The 19,359-nt window shown below is 43.1% G+C and overlaps 1 protein-coding gene across 1 annotated transcript; it reads right to left on the bottom strand.

Moving 5' to 3' along the window:
* Window positions 1-17,607: 17,607 nt before the first annotated feature.
* On the bottom strand, window positions 17,608-18,726 carry LOC146069141 (zinc finger BED domain-containing protein 5-like). The gene has a single exon (XM_083179284.1). The coding sequence runs from the start codon at window positions 18,724-18,726 to the stop codon at window positions 17,608-17,610; it is 1,119 nt and encodes a 372-aa protein (XP_083035410.1).
* Window positions 18,727-19,359: the final 633 nt, after the last annotated feature.

Below are 19,359 nucleotides of genomic sequence, written 5' to 3'. Positions count from 1 at the left end.
CATTTGCGGCGATGTGGTGCGCGAATAAAACATGCGCATTTAGCGCATAGCATAGAATGTCACCCAGCATCTCTCAGTACATCCTTTTTTCTTTATTATTTAATATTATTCAATAATTTATCACATTATATATACATGTCCTCAGCACACAAGGAAGACACTCCCGCACTATGCGATCTTACCACCACTCTCCTTACGGACAATTCTTCATTACCTATTCTAAACATGTCCTAAGTAAACAATTAAGTCACTCACTCACGGTGCAGTACCGTCACCACTCTTCCCATGTACTCAGTACCAATAATGAAACTTCGCATTCTCCCCGAGATATCCAACCTGAGGGCAAATACACAGTAATGAGTGTATAAGTTCAGGAAGATCCCTATCATAATATACGTGATCCTCTAGTGACCCCGAAAGGAGCCCAGATTACATACAGACAGGAGAGCATACATACCTTAAGGATCCATGATAGTAATACCACGCTTAATCAATAATAGTATGTGCATAGTGAAGCAATGTGGCATAGGGAAACAATGTCCACCATACCAGATTGACATAACAACAAGACAGTTGACATATAGTTGATAAAAGTCGACACATGTTGCAATCTGACCAACCTTTGAAACACACCTATCCCTGCCACTTGAACCTTTGCACCCCAGATTCTCTTTACTAAAAAGAATGGACGCATCATCGGCAACCCGAATTAGGAAGAAGCGCATATATCCTCGATGCTCTCTATGAATCAAATTGATGCACCACATCTTATTTAATTAGTGGATAATTGGGTCCCCTGATATCCTTGGTCCTTATGGGTATGCCCCCTCCCAACAATCCAGCCGTATTAGTAAAATTCCATGATACCCATGATAATAACAACACTTACCTCCTATGTCCAATCAGATACACGACCCTCCAGCCATGTGTAATAAACAGACATATCATAACAAAGATCAGCATCACCAAATAATAATGCATGCTCCAGGGTCCAATCGCAGAGACTGAGGACATTTCCTTGTCTAAATCTTAACTGTGAAATTACGCACCCAGTGTAAAATCAGAACGTTTCCAACCAGTGAATACACACGGTAACCTTAATCTCTTGTATGAGTATGGCAAAAATGCGTCCCTGAATACAAGGATTGAGCCGTTCGCGAGAATAAAAGACGTTACTGACCAATTTGTCTAGCCAAGCACTAAGAACACAATGTGGCTAGAAACCATGAACACCAGCATGGCTAATAAACAGTGCATCTTGCCCGCACCCACCATGATGATTTAAATATGCCCCCGTGAAATCCACGTGGATAAGGGTAACCTATGGCCGCGATCAATCTCCTATATATGATCGGAATCCCCCAACACGCAATACATATGCACCTTTAATAATCTTATATAAGGGCATATTAGAAGTACATCCCCAAGCCTTGGGACCAAAACAAATCCTCCGTAACATTTGTTAGTGTTCCCTCTAAAGGTTTACCATCATTCATGTCCATAAACCTGTAAGCAACATAAGACTGTCAACATGTCTCCAAACTGATTATCCACATCCCCTGTCCACTCACTCCTTTGGGAAATTTACTAAGATTTCAAATGCTAAAAGTTGCATTAGTATTCCTAATACGAATGGCTATGACTGCATCCGTCCTATGGCAAGTCGTGTCCCTGAGGGGGATTTACAAAGCAGTCAAAAAGCGACTGTTTTGTAACCTTCCGATGCCGTAGCCAGTCGTAATAACGGCCGTATATAAGGCGGCTAATACGAATTAGTGTAGACAGTCTTCCTGGATCAGTCAGATCCGTGCAGTCTGCATTGTGTCAAAAGACTTAATATATGAGAAAATAAGTAAATTAAAAGGCGTGGGGTCACCCCCACAGCCGTAACCAGCAACAGGCTTCTAGAGGTGGGGCCTGTGATGAAAAATCAGGGAACCCGACAAATAGGCGGTACCCGATTTTTGACAACCAGCTCCAAGTCCGGGGGCTGGTTTCCAAAATACGTGGAAAACAATGATTCGGGGTCCTCCATATTTTAAGAACCAGGCCAAGGGCAAACCAGCCAGCAGGGTTATGGCACAGCCGGGGGGAGAGTTTTTATACAAGTTACCCTGGCCAAAGCATTAACCCCCTGACTGGTCAGTCTTGCCAGGGGCCCTAGGGGAGTGGGCAACCCCCCCTAATAAAGGGGTTCCCCCCCCCCTCCAGGTTTCACCTGACTCGGCTGAAGCCTGGTGCTGACCTTGTTGACCCTGGGTGGTGGGCATCAATCTAATTTGAGTGTTTAAAAAAAATATATATATATATTGTGTATAACTGTTGAACTATAAGTCTCAGCAAGCCTCTCCCGCAAGCTTGGACTTGGAGAACCACAAGTCCCAGCCTGCGGGGCACTAAAGGGCCTGCAGGGTTTTGTATTTCCACAGTAATAAAAATAGTTTAATTGACACACAAGAAAAAGAAAACTTAAATACATACATTACACAAACATACTGATACTAACCAATCTTGATCCCGTTGGTAGGTAAATTAGTACCCAGGTTAGCATTTAGTTAGTGTAAAATTGGCCAGCCCAGGGCCAGTTACAAGGTTTTCCTACCCAGGTCAAGAGTAGGGACGAACACTGGATGGACCTGAGTCATGGGCAGTGTAAATGGTCCAAAATCACGTCGGAACATCCGGTAGTGCTGAAAGGATACCAGAAGTGAAGAAAGCAGCCTGGAAGTATACGGGCAGTGCACACATGAAATCATAAATGGATGCATTTTCATTTGAGTTTATTTAATTTGAGGGGAGGGTGGGTGGCTAGGGTGAACACATGGGAGATTCAGTCTGTTGCTGCAGGGAAAGGGGGCTGGGGAGAGCATATGGATGATGCAACATTTCTATACTGCTATGTGTGCTTGAGGACTGAAAATAACCTTCTGAAACTATGTTTTTCAAAATAATTAAAATATATTTTGTAGGTTGGCTGGCAGTTTATCAGTCCTAAAATGGACACTATCAATTTCCTTCATAGGAAAACGTATGGTCGAACCTGGTTCAGTGTGAAAGGTGCACATCTGGGTCTGACCAATGTTACATTGCTGTGTACTAACCCTTTTATATCCCTAAATTCCGACATTTGGAAGAAGGATTCAAGCCGGGTCGGATCCAGGATTTTCTTCATTTACACTGTGGTGGACACCCACATTGTAGACAGAGGTGGCGTTTGGAGATGACATCATCTTGAAGCGCCGGGACCACGGTGATCCCTGCCGGATACAATGTTCGACGTGCTGGGGGCAGTCCGGCACCAAGGTAAGCTGCTAGGCTCCCCCTTGCCCCCGTGCACCCCACCAGCCACCCTTCACAACGTGAGCGGGAGGTGAACTCTGCGTGGTGGCTTGGGGTTAACGCTGCTAGAACTGCAGAGGCAGCGGATGCTGTTGGGACAATAAGTGGGACAGTGACACAGAGGCGGAGGAAACAGAGCTGAGCAGGGGAACCCAGGCGCTGTTCCAACTGAAAGAAATAAAATAACAATGAATGGTCTGCCTGTGATTGGCTGAGTGCTCTCTTAGCCATTTGATGACTGGCTGATAGAGCACTCATCCAATCACAGGCTTCCTGTTTTTTTATATGGCATTTTATTTGGGTCCAGCGCTGACAGCTCATACCTCCCCCTGCCCAACTCAATGATACTGTCACCTCTGTGTTCCCCGCAGTGTCCAATGCCTCTGCACTACTAGCAGCGACATCTGCCCCCTGGTCAGTCCACCTTCCTGGAGCATTTACAGGTCCTTGCTCTGGCTCCCCCTGGCCGACACCTTTGCCGGCATCCCCCACCCCCCTGGGCGACTCCTTTTCCTCTCTGTCCCTTGTCCAGCTGTACATTGTCAAATGTTATGGGCATCCGTTCAGACCTTGAAAATGTCATCCGATGCGCAGCGGACTGCGCATTGGATCACACAGGAAGTCCGAAGCTGGAATATTGTCCTGTTTCATTGCCGGATTCAATTGAAACGGGTGAATTCTGGACCAAATCCAATAGTGTATGGAGCCCTTAAAGACTTCGGACACACATTTTGGTAGCCGTAGAGTGCAACCTGTAATGGTGGGGAAGGGTTGACAAATGCTGACCAAAGTTTTAGATAACGAATTGTGTCTCCATGTCAAGTGTTCAATATCTAGCAATGGTACTTTGTGCAGTGTTTCATGTAATCTCACATTCTAAACAAAATTCAGTATTAATTATGTTCAATGCCCTGTAACAGCAATTTCATATTTTAAATCATCTACTAGCACTCTCCATCTCTCTCACCAAACCCTTTGCTCATATTTGTCTCTGCAGTTTCTCTATGCTTCCCCACCCTATCCTCTTTTCCACTCTCTCCTGATTACCTAATCTCTCATCACCCTGCCTCTTTAATGTCACCTTCTAAGGCTATCTTTAACAAGGCATGTCTCTGCATTGACATTCGATTTTTATCCCAATCTACCATTACCGTTATCTTTGTTTTTATCTCTCCTTGGCCTTCAATCCGTCTCTTTTCCCCTGGCTGCAATATCACAATATTCTTTACCTTCATCCATTCTCTCAACCTTCCCTCTTTATTTAATTGACGTGAAAAGTTTAAAATGTCAAGGATGTTATCTTTTATCATCTGTTCATCCATTTTTATCCTTTTGACGTTCTCTCCACTATCCTATGTATGTTTGTACTATCAAAGCCCCCCCCCCCCATCCTACTTCGTTACCTATTATTTTACCTGTATCTCAATGTAATTTAAAATGTTCACCATGCCACTTTCTTTTGTTCCCATCTTAATTTCTCCATATATCACTTGATAGCGCAATACTATATATATATATATATATATATATATATATATATATCATAATTAAACTTCCCCTTCTTAATTGAGCAACATGTTTTAACTCTTTCACTGGAAACCTTTTGCATGCTACTCTATTCTGCTCTTTTTCCCAGGAGTCCTCTCACTATGGAGTCCATTTATCAAACCATATTTGTGGAAATTTACCCCCCAAAAAAACATTTTTAATGGTATAGTAGCAAATATTAAGTCTCAAAATGTGTGAAAGGGCAACGGCAGCAGAATACACCCACCCCTTCTGCGATCCTGCCTTTAGTACCACTGGACACATCACCCATAAGTTTATAAGGGGCGTTGCCAATTTGACCGACGTATAAAGCTAACCCAGGGCTATTGTGATTGTCAGATAGCGGTAGCCCATTGGAGCCTATGACTGCACACTGCACTGTCCAAGCATATCAGTGCGTCTAGATGGGTTGCCTGGCGGGGATGAATATCCACACTTGTGCTCACCACCTAGCTTCCGTGTTTTGATTTCACACGGATTGCCTCCATTCGGAGCCCTGTCCCTGTACCCATAAATATAATACATGGCACCAATATGCTCTATTTTGAAAGTTTGATTCTGGCGGGGAATATTCCACCAGGATTGCCTTGTGAATGCGATCTTCATGAATGTGGCCCTATATCGAGCTTACAATACACCTTCCCCCTCTCACCAATTCTATTATTCTTGAGCATTTCGAATGTACAATGTTGTGATAATGGTTAGAGAGGGCCACATTCACAATTCTGCTAGGGTTGGCCACAGACTCATACTTACACATCTATTGTCAACATATGACACTTTGCAGATATGTATGCAATGAGCAATGTATTGCTGTTTACAAGGTAGTTTGAAGCAACGTAAGCAGGTTGACAATAGACAGGACATTCTGCAAGGTGAAGACAAAGTGAGATAAAGCTGTATGTTAGGTCTAATTCATTGCAGCAGAAAACAGTTTTAAGACCAAACTTGGGTGCACATACACAACATCTTGTAGATGCGCACAAACTAATTTGCTTGTTGTATATTTCTAAAAACAGCTATAAATTGAAATTGCAAAAAGGACATGTGTTTCATGATGCTTATGTACAACATTATAAAGAATACATACATGCTTCTTGTAATTATCATTAAATTTACTTTTATTTTTTAATTCATTTTCCAGACATGCCTGGTCCATGGGATAATGAGTTTTGGTATGGGTTTATCCAACTGTACGAGGGTGGGGACTGCCTCTGGAGGCCCGAAAATAAGGACTATCATAACAAGGAGAAAAGAAATGCGGCATATGAAAAATTGATTCGCTACAGTAGAGCACGCAACAGTGATGCAAACCTCAAATGGGTACGGAAGAAGATTGCAAATATGCAGACAGTGGTGGTGAAAGAGAACAACCTCATTCTGGAATCACAACGTTCTGGTGCAGCCACTGAGGAAATTTACAAACCGAAGTTGTGGTATTATGATCAGATGTAATTTATTATTGAGCAAGCTTCAAGGAGATCAACGGATGGATGCCAATGGATGATGACATTCCGGCCAAAGTGTCGTTAGAGGAGCCAGAGAGTTTGGACATTGTAAGTATGAAGATGTTTTTTAATCCTTAAGAATATTTTTTAATTATGTTTTGTAATTGTTATATTTTTTATGTTACAGGATGTTACCCAAGAGCTGGAAACAGAGCCCTTGCTGGACCTTGACGAAGTACGCCCTCCGGGGGATGCCCTTTCTGAACCTCCTCCACAAAAGCAGCGGAGGAAGCATTCTTCTAAAGGGACCAGCTTGGCTCCAGCCAGCTCTGAGCATTTCTATAAGCATGCGGAGGAAATAAAAAAAAAAAAACAGATGCATTTCAAAATTTCGGAACACATATTGCGGATGAAATGAGGAAGATGGACGCAGATCAATTCCGCATCTTCCAGCATCTGATATATTGTGGTATTTCAGGTGCAGCAGCTAAAAATCGAGTGTGAGATAACGCCATATCCTGCACGCACCAGGCCATTACCATCTCCCTCCCCCACCAACTACCCATACCACCCCCAAATGTACAATGCGCCGGTTAATCCTCCGCCTCCCCATTCAATGTTTTCGCATCGGGCCATAATCCCCACTGCCACTGACACCAGCAATTTGTCAGGTGTCGTGTACCCTGCAATGTGGAGTACACTATCCCCTTCTCCCGACGTTTATTACCATTGATTTATTCCAATTATCAATTTGGACGATTTATTTGATTTTGTTGAAGCATATAGAAATGCTACTGTTGATCTATTGGATATTTTTGTTCAATAATAAATTTCAGTGTTTGTTTTACCTAAATTTTGGTTTGTAAAGGTCACAGTGAGGTTCATTAGAATGCTGTGATTTCCATAATAGGTGTTTCCTTTCACCATCCAATGTTTGCTATATTTCAGTCTACTTCTGTTCCCATTTATTGTTTGCATCACTGATTTGTGCCTCTGCTAAGCGAATCAATTTTCCTATGTTTCGTTTACTTTTCGACTTGTTAAGATAGTCCTTTCCTCTGAGGCAGTGGTGACCCTCGTAGAAATGGATAAACCTAGACCAGAGTTAATGCATTACTTATATAATAAATTATGAACGATAAAAGAAATATGTTTTCACAATATTAATAGCTATTCTGCTATTTTTTACACATTGGTTATCAGATAAAGATTTCGATATAAAAAATTAATACCCATTTCAACACTGAAATATTAAACACAGACCCATTAATAATGGACTCGGTATACAGCATGACCATTCATGCCAGACCACACTACCAAGCCATAGAAGTCCCTGCATTTTCTGGTTCCTGATGGGAACGTGAATGGTGGGCACCGCTTGTTAATTTTGGATGTAAGTCAGATGGTTTAGAGAAAAGCATGAAATGTTAAATGACGTCTGCCTAAGGAGCACCTCTCCTACAATAGAGAAGCTGTTTGAGATTTTTGCAAATTTAATTCGGTAACATATCCTTACCTTATCACTGGCTGCATATGTAGGTCCCTACCCTCACAGCACACCTTGCACTGGCAAACGAGAGAAAGGACTCCATAAGTCCTTTCATACTTGCTATGTCCCAATATTGTACATGAGTATAACTATTCTCCATAGCACATGAGAAATTGTTGTTGGTTTTGATTGTTTTTTGGACCATGAACATTACACAACAGTGCTTGACTACGGTGAAAGGTGAAAAATGATGCATGGGGAACAAGTGCTGGTGATTGTTTCATTGCTATTTCCAGGCAGTTGTAATCCCAATTCACCAATTTCCAATGCAAGAATCACGACTGCAAAATAACCCAACAAGGGACAGATGTAGATCGTCCCCCCTTGCGGGATCCCTGTGGCCGCAAAACCTTGAGCCTGGTATGACGCTACGCTCGGCTCAGCGGCGTAGCTACTGTAAGGCAGCCCCCGCTGCCACTTGGAGGAGCGGGGGCTGCGTGGGCGCCGGATGCCGGCACCCGCCCGGCACTGCTGCTACCTAGGGGTAGTACGGGAGATAAGGGTTGTGTGCAGCATAGTTGCCAGAGCGCTGTCCGGGAGTCGGAGGTTGTGTCAGCTAGCAGTGACACATATGCGCCATGTGATTTTTATCAGCCTATCACGCTCCTACCAGCAGTGTCATGTGCCCATATCACATGACAATGCTAGCTGACACACAACCTCCGACTCCCGGACAGCGCAGCGGCACAGTGGAAGGCTCTTCTGGTCCGCCTCCTCCTTGCGCTGCAGCCTTTGCTCCTCCTTTGGTTGGGGTGACGTCGTCACCGTCGAGGCCCCGTCCCGCAGCAGTCAGACGAGCCGAGCAGAGCAGCACACTGACGCAGCTGCCAGCTCCGTGAAGGCGGCCTGATGAGGTTTTGTCCTCCTCATCGTTTCTTATAATAAGGTGAGGGCGGTGTCAGTCTCAGGCTAGATATATAAATAAATAAAGTGCAGTGTTGTATTTGACTTGGAGAGGGAAGGGGGGAAGGGGGGCGCAACAAATTGTATGGCTTGGGGGAGCAAAATGTATAGTTACGCCACTGGCTCGGCTTCCTATTTTATTCTAACTCTTTGGGTGTCATGGACACCAAGGAGAGAGAGTCAATGTCCAGGTATCGGCAGTTGTGAATCTTGCTTAAGTTTTTTCATACATAACAATACACCACAATATGAACAGCATCCCCCGGTACAGTTCAATGAAAACTGCATGTTGCAGACTTGTGAGGCTGAATCCTGTATCCTACAGAAAGTGGACAGTCATCACATTTCAACTGTAAATACAGACATTTCAGTTTAGCCTCACCTCTTCCCTTGTACCACCACATCCCTTATGGTTTGAAATTCAAATTTGTAAATTAGATGTAAATGCCAATTGCAACTTGTTCAGACCAGCTTAGTAAATCTGAAGGGATAGACATGCAATGCATAACTCTATGCAACATCAAAGACGAGCAATGCTGCATTTCCAAAGAAATGAGTGGGTAGAAAGAGGAAACCAGTGCCCTAGTTAAATTCATCAACTTCACCTTACTCCCCCTCCCCATTGCATTATTACATTTGAGTGGGTGATATTTATGTAAAGTATAGTGATGACTTCTCCACCCATTGCTGCCTGTCATCCTTGCGAAAGTCAGCCGGTACTTGACTTTGCACTACTCCTGCAACTCATGTGGGGTTTGGGAAGGGGGGGGGGCAAGGAAAGTGGATTGAAAAGGTATACATTCCTGATTCTATTTATCGTGGCTATGGGAACCACTGTTCAATGTTGGCAATTAACCAGCGAACCGGGTGGAATATTAAGGGACCGATTCAAATTTTACACAAAAATATTCTCAAAAATATCTATCATCTGCTAGGCGCAGGAATATGGCTCTGACAATTGCATTGTCAACACGAAATTTAAAAGATTTTAAATGGCACAAATTGTCCCATCACATAGTTTACATTGCTTATTCTCAAAACCAGCACCTGCAACTGTAACATCACCATGCAAGATAGGGCTCCTTTACAAGCCCAGTCTCTACGCTGTCAGCCATGGAACATGCATGTGATGGGATTAAATTTCAACAATGCATTTTAAGATATTTAAAAAAATTCTGTTAGCATTGTAATGGTAAAAAAAGATTACTGTGTTCCTTAGTGAGAAATGGTGTAGGGTACAACTATATTAAATGATTGTACATCTGCGTATATCACACATGTGAAATTTGCATTTGACGCTGAAAAAATTAATTAGGTTAAATGATTTGAATTGGTGGCAAGAACATAATTGAAACTATTAAAAAATACATATAAAAATAGTTAAAAATACGTTTTTTACATTGATTGCATTTTGAGCATTCTTAAAAACTTAATTTTAGTGTGGAAATTATTTGTAAAAACATGTGTTCTCTCATAATGAGCTTAACCTTCCCCAGGGTGTAAGAATCATTCCTTATTTTCTAAAAACATCATAAAAAACAAACAGCGGATCCCCATGATTGATAAAAACCTAGAACAGACTTCAGGACTGCTCTTGTTGGGGAAAATTAAGGGGTACATAATTTCAAGCGGTCCCCCATATCTCATGAGCCGCCACAGGACACAACCATCAAGTCAGGGAATTACAAAGGCTGGGGTAGACTAATTATACAAGTCACCCCGGACAAATCATTTATCCCACTGACCAGTCAGCATGTGCAAGGGTCCTGGGGAAGTGGGGGCCATACAAACAAAATTGTATTCTCCAACACTACTTTCATGCCCATAGTGAAGGCCAGGCCTATCCACAACGTACAAGAGCGGAGTGCATCAACCTGAAAGATGTGTATCAAAATCAAAAAAGGTATGTGTATTACTGACGAACTAAGATTTCATGCAAGGAAGCACCGCATGCATGGTCTGCTAGAAGCACAAAACCTAGCATGCAGGGCTATAAAGGGACCATCTGGATATGTAGACCATCAGAAGTACAAACACTTAAATAAATACACACTCTGCCAATAAAACTTCATTGCACACAAAGCCTATTCAACCAAGACTAACCGCTGTAGCCATGGATCACTGTTCGCCTTTGCCCAGTAGTATCCTTAATGGTTCGTTGTAGATAAAATACACACTCACAAGACCGTCTCCAAAATCCCTGCATGACTGTAGTGTTAACCTGGGCTTTATATTACTTCTGGGGGACAACCTCCATAGGACTATGACCCTCCCTGCAGACAATAATGGACCAGGAATTCAAGTTGCTATCTGGGATGTTGGCCTGACGATGACACAGTGATCAATACTTGCATCATTTAGAAGGTTGAGAGAGACCGGCAAGATTTTGATGCATTTTGACAATGGTCAACATAAGGTCTCCAGGGCACCCACAACCCCTCCTCAACCCCACTCCCCCACAGACGGAGGAAGCCTGCACCACCACCCTCCAATCCCAAGAAAGGTTCCACCCCTCCCCCTGAACCTGGCACCTCCCTGGGATCCGGAAAGAAGTGTCAACGTAGTGCATGAAAGAAAGCTGGGATACCCTGCGGAGGATGACCACTAGTACATATCTTCTATAAGGACCTTGATGCTGACTGGCCATCCATAGCACGGACCCTGCAGTCTCACCCCCACTGCATGGACCGTGATTTCTGGATACAGGGGATTGGCCAGATTTCAGGAGAGGGGGTATAACAGTGTAGGGGTCCCCTGGGATACTGCTTGTGTCACCCCATCTATCATCCTCCACTGAATGTATAAGTTGTGATGTTACTGCTGCTTGAGGTAGTGAGAGGAGGTGTGGTGATGCTGCTGCTACAGGGGGGAGCAAAAGTGTCCGTTAACCTTTCAGGGGAAAATTTCAGGAAACTGTCTGGGCTCAGATGCGCTGCTTCAGGGATCCTGGGCAGGAAAATTTTAAGCCATACCACTACCATAGAATAGATGCATGACAATGGTGTGTAGGTGAGCACCACGGGCAAAACCCCTTTATTCTTCACCCCACACCTCAATCCCAAGTTTCCCCCACACATCCATCACCTTTGGTATGCCGGAGCTTCACTTCTTCAAATGTCCTGGTGCCTTAGCCACCTGTCCCATTCAGCAGTGATGTTGGTGGAAGGCTCGGGCAGATTCAACATGGATAGGTTTATGTTTTAGATTTCAATAAATTATTTGATTTTCCTTTTTAGAAAATACTGTTATACGTACATGTACTATTTGAAGAATACCAAAATAAATTATGCAAAAGGGGATATTAAAGTAATTTAATTTATCAACAGATCCAGGAGAAAATATGAACTTTATAGGAAGGTTAAGCTATTAATTTCACATAATTGGGAACAAAAATATAACATCATACAATACATTCATCTTGCCATGGGACAGAACCAGCGACATTAAAAAAAGTAAGATACTGGTCACGGACCCTTTTAGCATTGATAGTAGTGGCATAAGATGAAGAGCTTCTGGCCAAATTATCCAAAGGACACAACTCATTATTTTCAGCAGGAGTTTCGCCTCTTGAATGTACAGTTGTATTTGTGTGCTGCCTTAAAAAATTATGCAGAACACAAGCGGCAAGAACTATTTTATCAATCTTGTCTGGTAACAAGTCAATCGTGGTATGGAAGACACAAAACTGGTTAGCCAGTATTCCAAATAAATTTTCTATGACCCTGCGTGCACGAGACAGTCTATAATAAAAAAAAAATGTTATCCTTGTTTAATCCTCTCTGAGGGAAAGGCTTCATAATGTGCTCCTCAAGAGCAAATGCCTCACGAAAACAATATTTAGTCCATATTTACATTGCGAAGCGTCTGGCAAATGGATTGTGTTTGAACTGAGACGCTGGTAAAAATTTGTTGCTTTCAATGTTCCGCCATCTGAAGCCCAGCCATTACTTCCGACGTCAACATACAGGAACTCATAGTTTGCATTTGCAATGGCCATCATTACCACACTGTAGTAGCCTTTATAATTATAAAACTGAGAGCCACTATTAGCGGGTGGCTTAATCCTAACATGTTTGCCATCTATGGCTCCAGCACAGTTAGGGAACTGCAATCTGTCTTCAAATTCCTTGGCCACTTGGAGCCACTGCTCAGCTGACTTTGGAAACTAGAAAAAAATTGAAGAAAGTAAAATTTGACAATACAGATACATATATATATATATATATATATACACCGTATATACTCGAGTATAAGTCGACCCAAATATAAGCCGAGGCACCTAATTTTGCCACAAAAATCTGGGAAAAGTTATTGACCTGAGTATAAGCCGGGGGTGGGAAAAGCAGCAGCTACTGGTAAATTTCCATGTATAATAATACCAGGACACCACAGGCTGTTCCCCCTGCATAATAACGAGACACCACAGGCTGCTCCCCCTGCATAATGACAGGACACCACAGGCTGCTCCCCCTGTAGTATAATGACAGGACACCACAGGCTGCTTCACCTTCATAATAACAGGACACGACAGGCTGCTCCCCCTGCATAATAACATACACCCGGCCTCTTCTTCTCACCTTTTTAATCCCTCTTCCAGACCTGCATCTCCCACCCTCATTCCCTACACTTCTACTTCCCACTGCACCTCTCCATCCTTGGGCCCCCGCTGCAGGCAATGTACCATAGGAGCAGGATGCAGCTGACGCTTGGGGTCCCGGTGGCAAGCAATGTACTGTAGGTGCGGGATGCAGCCACCACCTGGTCTCCCGGCTGCAGGCAATGTAAAGTACAGTAGGTGAATGATGCAGCCGCCGCCTGGGGTCCCGCACCTACAGCAATTAATGTACCGTAGATGCAGGATGCAGCCGCCGCCTGGGGTCCCATTGTTTCCGCAGCTGCTGGAGCCTGGTGGTGCAGGAAGCAGCTGCTGCTCAGTGCTGGATGCGGCAGTGCAGGATTCTACTGCTGCCCGGGGACCCAGCTTCCGGCAGTGGAGGTACGACAAAACCCTCAATGCCGGCAGACATGTCTTTAGTGCTGGAGGCCGGCAGACATTTTTCCAAAGCCACTGACTCGAGCATAAGCCGAGGAGGGCTTTTTCATCGTAAAAAATGTGCTGGAAAAATCGTCATATACTCGAGTATATACGATATATATATATATATATATATATATAGAGAGAGAGAGAGAGAGAAAACACAGTAGGAACACCACTCCCAACGCAACCATTAACGATTACCGTGTGCCACAACACTTGAAGTCTTACCTAATTCTTTACACAGGTGTGGCATTTGGATTTTTAAAAAACTTTACATGGGATTGATATATAGCACAGTATTGATAATTAGGATACAATGCCGGGCCACACAGCTGCTATGGCTGCTGGGGGTTGGCGTGGAAGGGGAGCAGGGGAGTGAGTGATGTTAAAGCTGATATTTATATAACCAAAGAACCAAAAGTGAAATGCGCAGTTTACGTACTTATTCTGTAACTTGCGTACCCTTTATTCCTAGCTACGTGCGAACAAAACGTAGCGCAGCGTAGCGTACCTTTTCCGTGTATTGTACACGCTGGATCAATAACAGTAATGGGAAATCCCTTCGCAGTACTTAGTCTCTAATCTGCGAATACCCTTTAAGGACAATGTCCGTAATATACGTTATCGCTAGATGCGAATAATAGACGAGACCACAATATAACAAGTGAGGAGATAGATTCTCCAAAAATATTGTATTTAGTCCCTAGCGGACAAAGGGGGTTACAGAAAGAAGAAATACAGGATAACACGTGATACAATTCCCTTTAACAATACTAATACAAGTCAAATACTACTAGGGGAAAGAAAACAATTACAGAATACAATCAGCCAATAAACAATATAAGAAAGCACAAGGGATGCAACCGTTTACCGTCTCATCAGATATGCGCAGCGCAGTCCGGTCGGAGCTCGCTATGTTCAAATAGAACTTTAGCCCGGTCAATGGTGGGGGATAGATGCAGTGCCGAAGTGACCGAGCCAGCCCAGGGTTTGCTATCTTTATAGGGTCAAAAGGGGGAGATCAAAGGCCATTCCTATTGGTCCAGTGTTCGGATGTCCATTCCTCAGTGATTGGGGCAAAGTATTACACCTGGTTTGGATTGGTGCAGGGGGAGTGTACTTTGGTGTCCTTTGTGTGTTGGCATCGTCGTCGGGGTCGTAAACAGCAACAAGAACCGGTTATATCTGGATTCCTTTGTCTCACACAGTTTAGTAGAAATAGTCCTTGAAATATGGATTTTGTCCGTAATTATCGGACCATATGAGTTGCGAAGTTTTCGCAACGACCGGAGTGCTGCGCATAAGAAACGGAACATAACGATACTAAACATTATACAGACATAGTGTGTATTGCTGATTAAACTATGTGTAGTGCTCTAAACCTTTAATTAACTATATTTTATTTGGTGTAAGTATGATATTATGAATTTATGTGTATTAGTATGGCTGCGCTTATGATCCACTTTGTTACACAGACTCGGGTATTTATACTTTATTTGCGCAACTCTGCGAGCCAAAATGGCGGCCATACTAACCTAAAATGGCGTGTGTGCAACTCGACTTTAACAGTGAGGAAGAGGAGGACTATCCGCATACCACATACCTCTACCGCTGCTCAAGTGTTATCCTACGCCCAACAAACATTCACTACATTTCAACATGTACTTCACTCCCTGGTATGTAGGTTGAAGGGCCAACAGTAGCAGCTGCAGTGCAATCCACATAACCTGCTGATTAAACTGGAGCAAACTAAATTAATAAACCAGCAGTGCACAGAGGGTGTGATGAGCAAGCGCATATAGCTGATCAGTGCCATGTCAGGGTAGATTCTAAGTGCACCCCACACCAAGCCACACTGGTGCCTTGCACTGAACTTTGTTGTAGGAGCTGTGAACATAATGGCACTCTTTACATTTGGGCGACTTGTCCAAATGACAAGACGGACTCGTCTTCTCCTTAGCTCTCCCGGCAGCTCCCCAGGGGAGCTTGATAAGATTTGGCAATTTAAGTGCCATTTTTTCCAAAAGATAAATCTGCAAAATGTATCACATTTTAACCTGGGAAGCAGAAGAGCAGGGCGGGGGGCACTGGTATTAGGGCATAGGCAGCGTACGCTCCGGGGGACAGTCACATACTGTAGAAGATGCAGTAGCGGAGAGACGCGCAGGGGGAGGTGGGAGCTGTCAGTGCTGGGAAAAAAGCCCATACAATGAATGGCCATCCTGTGATTGGGTAAATGCTCTCAGCCAATTGCTGACTGGCTGAGAGAGCGCTCAGCCAATCACAGGTTGCCCATTCATTGTATGGGCTTTTTTCCCAGCACTGACAGCTCCCACCTCCCCCTGCGCAGCTCTCCATTATACTGCCGTTTTTGCCACTGAGCCACGCAGCATAGCAGCATTCCCCGCCATCTGCCCAGCCAGCTCCGGCAGCTGCACATAAGATTCAGCAAATCTTACGTGCAGCCGGTCTGACCTCCCGACTCCGATCCGTTGGCCACGGGACTGCGCATCGGGTTGGACCGGGTGTCTGGACATGCCAGTTGGCCCTGATTTCACTGACCGATCCATCTGACTCGGGTGAAATCAGGACCAAATCGCATAGTGAATGGGGGCCTTAACTTTAAACAGAACACAAAGGAATGATACAGCACTTGTAATCGGATGCTAGCCAGAGACATTGCTAATAGATGAAAGAAATAGTGCAGAGTGAGTGAAAGATAGGGATAATCAAGCCCACTTTCATTGCCCAGCATCATTACATGAGACAATGTACACCCTGTTTTGAAACTATTGGATTAACTAAATAAATATGCCCTCATTTAATTTTTGGAATCAAAAGTAATGAAAAATTCATACCTTAAAACACCTTTTCTTTAAAACTTGATAAATAGCATCACAAGTTTCAGGGATGATTCTACCCAAAGCCTGGGCTGAAATACAGGTACTGAATTTGAGATCCTCAAATGAGCGTCCAGTAGCCAAGAAAAGTCGTTCTTGCGCAGTGATGGATTTGCGCATTACAGAATCTTACTTCTGAATTAGGGGTGCCACCAATGCCAAAAGTTCAGTAAACATTTCTGTATCCATACGCAGATAATTTTTGTAGTCTTCAGGGTTATTTACCCTCAGTTCAGAGAATAGGCCCGTATGAGACAATGATTCTCTCTTCAGTAGCCAGGCTTTCGCCCAGCAACTGCGTTCACGCCTTTTAGACACTTGCTGTATCTCCTTCACAGCTATGCCTTGGGCGTACAATATTTTAACTTGATAGCGAAAAAAATCTATTACTAAATCTGTGCTATGATTCACCTCAGACTGACTCACTTAAAAAAAAACCTGCAGATCATGACTTTATTTTCCATTACATTAAACAAACTTTATTGATCCACAATTTTCACTTTCAAAATAACTTTATTCAACTGTCAAAATAACATTAATTAAAGGGCTCCAAAAAAAAAAAAAATCATTACTTTATATTTATGCCTTGGCAAAATATGATCAAATTGCATTGCATTGCATCTCATTGCAAGCAAACCTGAATCACATCAAATCACATCGCATACACTCAATAAACATCGCATCAAATAGCATCTCTGTAGTTGGGAAAACCGCACTGCAAAACTATAAAGCAAAAAAGTACAGCACATAAAAATCGGGGCATGTATGGGCTGCTTAAGTCTAAGATGACACTTTTCAATAACCTTAACTTATTTATATTATTAAAAAACATTGTTTACGTCCTTAAAACGGGGTTTTGTCTGACTAAGATAAAGGCGAATGTCATCTAACAGCGAGATGGGATCTGTACTTATTTTTAAGTAATGTTAAAGCTGAAAATCCAGCTTCACAAAGATAAGTAGATGTAAACAACATCAGCACCTTCAATGCAGCAGAAGACAGCTCTGGGTATTCCTCTTGAACTGAGATCCAGAAGTTTGCAAGAGGTTGTTCATAGTATCTTAGCTTTAGAGTCTCCTCACAGGAGAGGTCAATCAATTTTTCATTCACTGAAAGTGGCAAACCGGCATTTGCTTGAGCGCTGAAGGGATTCCTAATCCATGCTTCTGGTTTTTGATGATTTTCAGCAAAGTACTGGCGAAATTGACGTTTAAAGCTCTCCAGATGGTTGATAATAATAGGTTTCAAATCATATTTTGGGTGATCATTGTCATGTAAAAAATCATCCAACAAGGGAAATGCCTCAAAATTACCACTTTCCACACAAGTGTACCACAAGGACAGCTTTTTGATCCAACTTTCAATTTTATCAGTTGATGAAAAAACTGTAATTTCTGGTCCTTGCAGGGAGGTATTTAGTGCATTTAACCAGTCAAAAATGTCTGCTAGGTATGCAAGCATAGCAAGCCACTTGGCATCTAAAAAAGTTTCAGCCAGCACAGAATCTCTGTCTGAAAGAAAAAAATGTACCTCCTCCCTGAGCTCATATAAGCGGTTGACCAACCAGCGTACTTCTGTGTGGTAAAGTAACTGATGGTGGTCAGCTCCCATCTCCTCACACAAAACTCTGAAAAGATGTGCACTTGTTGCACTGCTCTTAGTGAAGTTTACTGTTCGTACAGCATCATCAAGGACTTGTTTTAGAACAGGTGGCATTTTTTTTGCAACAAGGGCTTGCCTATGTATTATGCAGTGAGTCCAGACCGCTTGTGGTGCAACAGCTTGAACTCTGTCACTAGCCCACTGTTGTTTCCGGTCATTGGCCCGAGCACCATCACTGCAAATTCCTACACAGTGCAGCCATTCCAATCCAGAGTCAGTGACAAAAGTATCCAAAAGTGAAAAAAGCTGTTCCCCAGTAGCATGTTGTGGCAGCGGCTGGCAGAACAGAAATTCCTCATGTCGTTTTTTATCATTCTGAAATTTTATGTAAGTCAGCATCTGAGCAGCCCCTGACACATCTGTCGTTTCGTCAATCTGAATGGCAAAGGAAGAACTTTGCTTAACTTTGCTTAACTTTGCTGGTGACTTGCTCTGTCACATCTCTTGCCATACTGTGAATACGCCTAGCAACAGTGTCATTAGACAGGGGGATCAAATCAAGTTGAGTAGCAGCACTTTTTCCAAGCATTTCTTTAGCACAAGGTAGAAAAAAGTTTTCTCCAATGTTATGTGGTTTACCGATTTTGGCTATACAGTACACCACAAATGAGGCCTCAAGTGCTTTCTCGTTAACTGTAACTGCACCTTTAAGTATGTTTTTTTGGCCACATAGTTCCCTTAATTTCCATTTAAAATAATCAAGCGGTTTGGTTTGAAGAGAACTATGCTTTGTCTGTAGGTGCCTGATCATTTTGGATAGTTTTAAGCTCTCTTTAGCAAGAACTTCACCACACACTGTGGACGTGGTGCTTCCTCTGAACCAGCCCATGTAAAACCATATTCCAAATATTTTGGATCATATTTCCGGTTTCTTGCCTTTTTTTTGCTACTTGATTCATCACTGGCAGCACATCTTTTGCAGCAAATGGCAACAGACTCTCCATTATCGCTCTGCTTTCTGACACTGTTTTG

This window comes from Crinia signifera, chromosome 1 (assembly GCF_055691185.1).
Source record: "Crinia signifera chromosome 1, ASM5569118v1, whole genome shotgun sequence".
Lineage (NCBI taxonomy): Eukaryota > Metazoa > Chordata > Amphibia > Anura > Myobatrachidae > Crinia > Crinia signifera.
Note: the sequence above shows the minus strand (reverse complement) of the source record. Positions and strands in the feature narration are given on the sequence as shown.